We start from the raw sequence: 8,370 nt of genomic DNA on the forward strand, positions 1-8,370 counted from the left end.
TATATATATATATATGTATATATCCCCTGTTTGTATTTAATTGTGGACTTCGCTGGTAGCTGCAGAATTGGCACACACTGAAGACAGGGTGTTCCTTGAGCGAGCCTGACTGAAGCAGCACCCTTGGCTAGGCACTGCAGAATGCTGCCACCACAAAAGTCCGTAATTGGAGGACCACTGGTACACAATGTCTGGGTCACTCCAGTATAGTAGCCTTGTACTGAAAGAAACAATCTTGCAGTTTGATGCTTTTCTTCTTTTTTGACATTTCATCTCTTCAAATTTTTCTCATCTTCCCTCCCTCAGATATTTGAGCAATCTGCGGGACAGATGATGGTGAGCTTGCAGGCACTTTGTGCTGCCTGCTGCAGAGAAGTGCAAGATGTGGCTCCACACTAAACAAATGAGGAGACTTGGCCCATTAATATCGTGTAGAAATGAGCGCTGGCTAGGAATAGATGGGAGATAATTTTTAGTCATTTGCTTCGTTGTTTTTTTCAGGATGGAGAACAAGCTTCTCAGCAAGTCAGTAGCTGAAACTGCTTTGTAGTTTTATTTCAAAAGATATCTGTTGTCTGCTTGTAAAACTGTTGTACTAAGTGCAATGTATTTTGGTACCGATGTGTTTTTAATAATTTTGTAGTTTAGTGTTGCTTAGAATACAAGCAGGTGGGGGAAAAAACCCTTAGCAGCAGGATAGCTTTCTGTGAGAAAAGGCTACCTTAAAAGGGCATAAAATACAAAAGAATTTACCTCTTCCATCAAAAATACTGGGAATTTCTAAGTACATTTAATTTTGGCAAATTTAATTGGTTTTGGTATTGTTTTGTAAGGCATTAGGCTAGACAAGGAAAAATACCACAATAGTTGAACTTCTCTAAAATTAAAGTCTTTGGGATGTTTTATTTGACAAAATAAAAGTTCAGGACATGACCAGACACGGTCATGGTGAGATTTTGGAAATTCAAAAATACTCCACAGTTCAGAAATTCCCCTGTTTGGTTTATTCTAATTATAAATTTTTGTTATAGTCAACAGTGACAGCAGACTAATGAGCCTGCCTTATGTTGTTAGTTTTATTTGCTTGCTTGCTTGTTTTTAAACTGTTTACTATATGCTGAACTCTGCACTGAATTAACAATCTTTTTCAAGGTTATTTTTAGAAATAAACTGGATTTTCACCATTTTTTTTAAAATTGTTGACGTTTTCCTAATGTCAAAATGTAGCTGTACTTCATCTTAACAATGTTATATTACTATTAAATTTTTGCAGTGTAATTGAAATAGAACACAGGCCCAGAACAAAAAAGACCAAGCCATTTCTAAGATCCTTGCTTACAAATACTAGCGTAGGGTGCATCTTACTGGGTTTGATTGATCTCTTATAGTGTTCATGCTGTGCACAGATTGAAAACTGAATTGGAGCGAGTTGCAGAAGTTCCAAGACAGTCTATGGCTGCCTGTCATCCACAGAGAACTAAAAGGTAAAACTGTCTTGGCTTCTTGGTTTTATTCCTTTCTGGTGAGGGGGATATTTGCCATGGGAGGATACTCTTTTAGCAGGGGAAAGGATAAATTATTTGTATTAGAAGTGAAGAAAGTCCCACAAAACACTTTTTCGAATTAGGTGCAATTCTCACAGTAGAAGGATTTGCGATTGTGTGTGCTGATACATTTGGAGTCCAAACCATTAGCTTATCAGTTGAAAGGAAATCCCATTGCTGTTCATAAGCAACTAATGAAAAGCCAAACTCTTCCGGAAAAGAAGCATGAAGACAAATCTGGGGTAGTGCTGTGTTTGAACACATGCAGTAAGATTGAATACATCACAGATGAAGCAATAATTAATTGATCTGTTGCATCTATGGAAATTTATCAAGAAAACCAAGTGTCACTGTTCAAGTTTTAAATATTAGGAATCCACCCATTGTTGTCCCAGGTGGACTGCGTTTCACTACAGAGCCCTCCAGCAATTCAAAGCATACTTTCTCCCCCTTTTCCATTTCTGCCATAGCAAAAGTAGTCATGGTGTTTCCATGTGGTGTTTTCCTCTGATTACTTGAGAGCGTTCTTTTGTACCCACGGCTAAAGGACAGTTGTCCTAATGCTGGTCCTGAACTGAACTCCGCAGAGATGACAAACAGGTAGACACCTTTATGCGGTGCTTTAAAGTAGCCGTGTTCAGGGAAGTAGCTGTTTCCGTAATTGAGGTAAGTTTCATTAAACCTCAGAGTTTTTTCTTTATCCTTTCCTTCTGAGAATCCCACATGGAATGCCACCAGTGAGTCTGAAAAAGAAAGGAACAGCATTTTAGGGATCATCAGGGTGGAAGACAGGGTGAAGCCCCATCAGGCCTGATTTCTGTCTGCTCCTCTGTAGAGCTAAATGCTTGAAAGGGCTATGTGCCTGGGATTAGATCAAATGGTCCTCTGGAAATACCTGTTTTGCAGCACAGGTGCCTAAAGGGGATGATTTTTGCTTTATGTTATATGTCCATAACAAAGGCTACAATCATAAAAGCCAATGCTGAAGGTGTGGCGGTTGTAATTACCAGGGGCTTATGGCCACATGCTGACAGGGAAAGGGAGCTGTCCAGTCAAAGTGAAGTATAAGCTGAAAACTTGTCGCTGAAGCTTAGCTGTAAGAAAGAGAGAATGCTCTCTGCTCAGTCCTCCCTGTTCCACTTGTGCAAATTATAGCAGTTCATTTGATGTGTGTCCACGCTAGGAAAGATTTGGTCCTTTGAGTATGCTCCTTCCAGACTCAAATAACAAGAGGAAAAAGAAGCAAGACCAGAAAGCTTAGCACTCCCCATCAGATTCAAAAGAGAAAACTGCTATTACATTAACATGAGCATCCACAAACAAAATTTGTGTTCTAAACATATAAAGTTGAATTAGCTCAAGGCCAGTTTCCCAGCAGCTATAATGGGAGTAATTTTATTGTCCTGGAGCAAAGTGCGGCAGTGTATGAACTTGGTTCTCACTCAGACTGCTTATTTTGATGGAGGGGGAGGATGTAAATAATGTCAGCATTTCTCCCTTCAGCATCCTGCTAGATACCTGGCAGGTCTCAGAAATAACATGCCGTGTGTATGGAACTTTCAGCAGGGCCCAGAAAGAAGGTAGACCTGCACATGAGCAAGTAAAAGAAAAGAACCCACCTTTTTCCAAAAGTTCTGTCTGCACTGTATTTCTTCCACTTATCATTTGCATGTTTTCTCTGTGCTTCTCGGGCTTTTTCTTGTCTCTTTGCTTGTCTTGACCTTTCTGTTGCCTTCTCACTTTTCCAGTCAGCATTGACTGAATCTTTGTGACATCCAGACTTACATTTGAGGCAACTAATTCTTCATCGCTTCCAAACAGCTTTTTGAAAATTACCAGATGTCCCTCCAGCTTCCGCTTGATGGTTCCTAAATCTGCTGAGAGAATTTCCACAGAAATGTTGAGTGGCTCAATTACATTGGCTATTGTATGATTGCAGCAGAGATTCATGTCACTTCTAGATTCATGCCTCTTGATTGCTAGGCTCAGGTGTTTGATATCATTCTTGAGAGTCATGATGTCATTATAAGCTGAGCTATCCAAGGAGTCATCTTTGGCAGCCTCATAGTTGGGCTCCATATGTTCTACAATGCTGCGTTGGCTACTAACTTCATCTAGAGTAGAGGATGTTTGGGTTTCTTCTCTGGGATTCTTAGGAGATGTATGAGCATCATTATTCTGTTGACCTCTCTCCAGGAGATTAAATCTCTCTATAAGAGATTCTAAAGTCACATTTTGTTCTTGGAGTTTATCTGAGATACGTCTGAGAGATTCTTGCAGCTGAGATACTGATGATATTAGAATACTAGGATCTTCTTCAAACAGGACTTCCATAAATTCTTCTCCCAGTAAAGCCTCCAGTGCTGCTTCATGCCGCATGGCATCTTCCAAAAGAGAGCTGAAAGAACTGTTGAGGTATTTGATGTGTCGATGAATTTCTTCATCTTTCTTCTTCAAGAAGCTTATGTCTTCTGAAAAAGCCTTAACTTGCAACTGAAGCTGTCTGTTTTCTTCTTGACGGAGATTAAGGGACTGATGGATAGATGGAAAAGCTGAGGAGAGCTCTTCAATTTCATTCCTCAAGAGGTCTCTGAAAATTGACTCTAAGTGCTTCATATCCTTTAAGTTTGATTGGGTGCTTTCAAAGGAATAAGTGACATTCTTTAAATCTTCCTCCAGTACATCCGTGTCAGAAGATACTCTCTGGCAATTGCATTCTTCCATGTACCTCAACAGATCTGGATAGTTTTCCCGAAGATTTGAGAGAGTATAGTTGAGCTCTGATATCTGCCTTTCAATTTCTGCTTTGTTTTCTTCCATAATAAGTGATTTCTCCATTAAATCTATTGTAAGATCTTCTGGCCTATACTTTGAGATATTTTTTTTTAACTCCTTAAACCACCTCTCTAAAACTGCAATATTCTGAAAGGCCACATCTGACTCCATGTAAAGTTCTTTAAGCTGTTTTGCATGCCCTGTCAGAATGTCATTTATTTGTCTGATCGTTAATTGGGTATTTTCATCTTTGGGACCGTGATGTGAGGAGAGTTCTGTTAAATTTTTTTTCAAAGTCTCAAATTTATTTTCAAGATTGTTTTGCTCTTGTTTCATGTTTGCTATGCTGTTGTCCAAAGCTAAGAAATGGGACTGCTGTATCTTATGAAACTTCTTGAGCTTTGTGTCAGTGTCTGCCTTGATCATGGTGAGATTATAGTGAATGCTAGCCTGCTGTATTTGCAATTGGTTCTCTATGTCTCTTCTCACCTGATCAACTTTCACTACATTTTCTTGGACTTTCGATTCAAACTTCGTTCCCAGATCCTGGAATTCCTTCTTGGGCACGGTGCTCTCTTGGAGTCTTTCTATGCTTTTCTTGTTGGCTTCCACATCATGGGACAGGTTTCTTACAATGTTTGAGAGATTCTGTAAGCTCCTGTTGAAGCTTGCCAACATTGGGTTAAAATGTTTCCTTAGAAAATTCTCCAGATGAGGAAACAAAATTTGCTGCAGAAGCCTTTCCTGTATATCTGTTAACACAGTTAAAGAAAAATAATGTAATTAAATTTAAATTCTGCTTTTGTAACACATCTTAATCTGGACAGGATAATTCAAGTATGTATTTTTCTATAGTAGCTGACACTTTACTCCCCAAAGTGTGACCATGGGATAAAATTTGACCATGTCAAAAATAGCCTAACTTTAAATGAAGGTTACTGTGAAGCACGTTGTATCTTTGAGTCTGCAGACAATAACGTTGATATGTATTCACTGCCCTGTTTAAGCCATAAAAATACTGCATTTTGAAACCCCTGGACGGCAGGTTTGTAAGTGGCTGTTACTGTACAATATCACAACAGTTCTTCGTTGATGAGCTCATAATGTTCTTTTCCTGGTGCTTTCTGCAATGCACCTTCTACTTCACAAAGTTACACAGCATTTTAACAGCTGAATATTCCAGGCCAGGACTAAATAACTTGCAAAATCTGTGAAGTATTTGTACTAGGTGTGAATTATACTAAGGCTTGATTTCTAACTTTAATGTCCAAACCTGAGTGCCTTGAAGTTCACTGGGGACAATAGTCTGTATCATTAGAAAATGTTTCTGCAAGCCAATGGCTGCAGCAGACCTCTCACCTGAGTTGCTCTGGTTCACTTCTAACACCATGCTTGTACCGTTGTTTTCAAATATTCTCTGTAAGTCACCTAAGTTGCTGACTGCTTGATGAATATCACTTTGAAGATCATCCAGTAGTGCCTCATGATTTTGAATTACTTCCAACATTTCTCTTGAATCCACAGGTGTTGACACTAATCACAAGATTAAAAACACAAAGTCATGCAACGGAGTGCAGCGACAGGGTGACAGGTATTCCTACAAGACTCTGAGAACACCTGTGTACTTTTTGCTTTGAAAATTTTGCACTGACATTTAGGGGGTTTGTTGATTTATAGCACCTAAACTCATGGTTTCTTTGCAAAAATTTTTTTCAACAGTGATGAAAACCTAATATATTTAAATATTAATAGAGAACTTCAGCCACTCTAGCCATGATGGCAGTAAAATGCTCTTCATTTGAAATCTCTCCATGCCATAAAAATGTTCTGTAATAATAACTCCTTTCAAGCCAAATGACTGAAAGGATAGTAAGGTTTAACAACCCAGAATAAAAGGACAGGATGAAAAAGCAATTGAGGTGTTTCACTAAGGAGTCATATGGTGTGTCATAGCTGACTCTCACTGAGGGGCCCTTTAACTGATGTTACGCTAAATACTTGCTCATTTGAGCTGTAGATTTCAAAGTGTACACTGAGAGGTGCCGAAACTGGTATTTCCCAACTGTGCCATTCTGAGGGCCTCTTACCCTCCAGGGTTACCTTTGACATTTCAATCTAATGTTTTATAAACCTTAAATCCTGTAAAGCAACTGCTTATTATTCATTCAGTGCTGAGAGCATAATGTAAAGACTCAGGGCTGCAATACTACACTAGAGCCAATTGCTAGAAGATAATTAATAGCACTGCAAGCCACACCATTTCCCAGAGGGTAAGGAAAGGTCCTTCTCGGATACTTAGATTGGTAGGATAGAGTGCCTGAGATACGAATCTACGGTACCTCATGATAATAATAATCTCACAGCTACTGGGTAGCTGCTCTAAAATAGCATTTTGAATAGATTGTTTTTCTGGTAAGACTTCTGAGCATGGTGTGCTTTCCTGTGAATCTGCTTAGCAGAGCAAGGGGTTAAATATCTGTTCTATTGAAAGGTTTAGCACTCTGTACCAGCTGTCATTCTCACAGGTATTGCTGATGACCAGCCAGCATACAACTTTGAAACTTTTGAATCCTTTGTCTAGAGCATTCGTGTAGTGTTACACCAAAAGCTCTCATTTACGCCAGTAAGTATAGTTGTGTAAAAGCTTTCCCCAATAATGTTTTCAGTAGAGATATTGACAATAGCTTATCATGTTAAAATTGCACATAAAAAAGAATCTTGTTTTCTGATCTGTGACTCAGAGGTAAAAGAACGGCAAGGAAAATAACTTCAAGAACATACTGTGGTTTGAGAACTCCTCTTCTTCCCGTCTTTCAGTTTGATTTCCTGGCACCAGAATAAAATTGGGATCTGCAATTGAGATGCAGTATATCTGTGAAAATGTTTTAGATGCAGAAACTACTACAGTTTAGCAAGGCACCGCAGGGCAATTTCATGTGTAGTGTAACTGATGTGGAGACAGGCTTCTGCATTGCAGGTTTCTTAGGGCAAGAACATCTTGTCTGGAGAATTTACTTTGCTTATGGTATTGCACTAGCATACAACATTGCATAAATGACAATGCTACATGGGAGGGATCGGTTTTTTAACTCATGCTCAGTTATTGCTCCTAAGAAATTAGTCTATTGCAAATATGTATGCCTTTTTTTTTTTTTTTTCTGGGGATTCCTGTCAAAAGATCTCTAATTTCCTCCGCCTTGTTCCATGGCTGCCTTAACTTCCTGATGGCACCAGCTTCAGCGACTGATGCTGTACAAATGAGGACATAAAGATGGAGCAGCTGGTTTTGGTCAACGACTGTAATGAAGGAAAGAACTAAACTAGAAGCACTGTATGTGGTAATATTCTTCAAACATTGTAAATTGTGGCATCACCTTAGAGATAATGCCCTCCTCACCTAAGAGATGCTGGGGCATCACCTTAGAGATAAATCTGTGAAGAAAAGTTAAACAGAGAGAGATAAAAACAGGAACTCCCATTTTGTCCATGGAGTCTGTTTCAGTAGGCGAGTTAGACAAAGACTTGTGCGAAAATTTTCACGTGAGTGTTTGATGTCTTTATTATGGTTGCCTTAATTACTAGGGAGAATTACCTATTAGGGGAATTACCTATCCATTTAAATTTTCCTGCTTTTGGAGTATCATTTGCTAAACCCTGCCAATGCCATGAAGCACTGTAGTTTTTAAACCACACTATCCTCTCTCTTTTTCACTTAGCAGCTGCATGCAATGTTATTCAGCAGTGCAGAGAGCTGTAGTAGTGTATTGTATATAAAAGCTATTGCTACAGCTTCGCTGGAAGCACCAGCCTGGGCTGTGGTGGTGTGTTGCAGGGCTGCTCCCCTGGCTATGAGCCGGTATCAGTGCAGCTGAGGTAAGCAGGGAGGAGGCAGCAATGCAGGCTGGAGGGTGGATGCTGCCTGCCTGGGGTGGACGTCGATGCATTGTGATTTCCCCAGCCAGATGCCTTCATCCTGTAAACTGGCCATAGGGGCATTTCACATACTCTACTGTTGCTTTCTCATGTCACCAATTTCTACCTGGAATTCGGC

At 39.6% G+C, this 8,370-nt stretch overlaps 1 protein-coding gene across 1 annotated transcript in view; it reads right to left on the reverse strand.

Annotated features, from left to right (window-relative positions):
* Nucleotides 1-1,784: 1,784 nt before the first annotated feature.
* MMRN2 (multimerin 2) overlaps nt 1,785-8,370 on the reverse strand; it is a 20,667-nt gene continuing 14,081 nt past the window's right edge. The window contains exons 4-7 of the mRNA XM_010078195.1: nt 7,101-7,169; nt 5,679-5,852; nt 3,164-5,071; nt 1,785-2,287 (exon numbers count right to left, since the gene is read on the reverse strand). Coding sequence (XP_010076497.1) covers nt 1,899-2,287; nt 3,164-5,071; nt 5,679-5,852; nt 7,101-7,169 — 2,540 coding nt within the window. The 3' untranslated portion in view covers nt 1,785-1,898. The remainder of the gene's footprint in view (nt 2,288-3,163; nt 5,072-5,678; nt 5,853-7,100; nt 7,170-8,370) is intronic.

Source organism: Pterocles gutturalis, unplaced genomic scaffold, assembly GCF_000699245.1.
Source record: "Pterocles gutturalis isolate BGI_N339 unplaced genomic scaffold, ASM69924v1 scaffold35083, whole genome shotgun sequence".
Lineage (NCBI taxonomy): Eukaryota > Metazoa > Chordata > Aves > Pterocliformes > Pteroclidae > Pterocles > Pterocles gutturalis.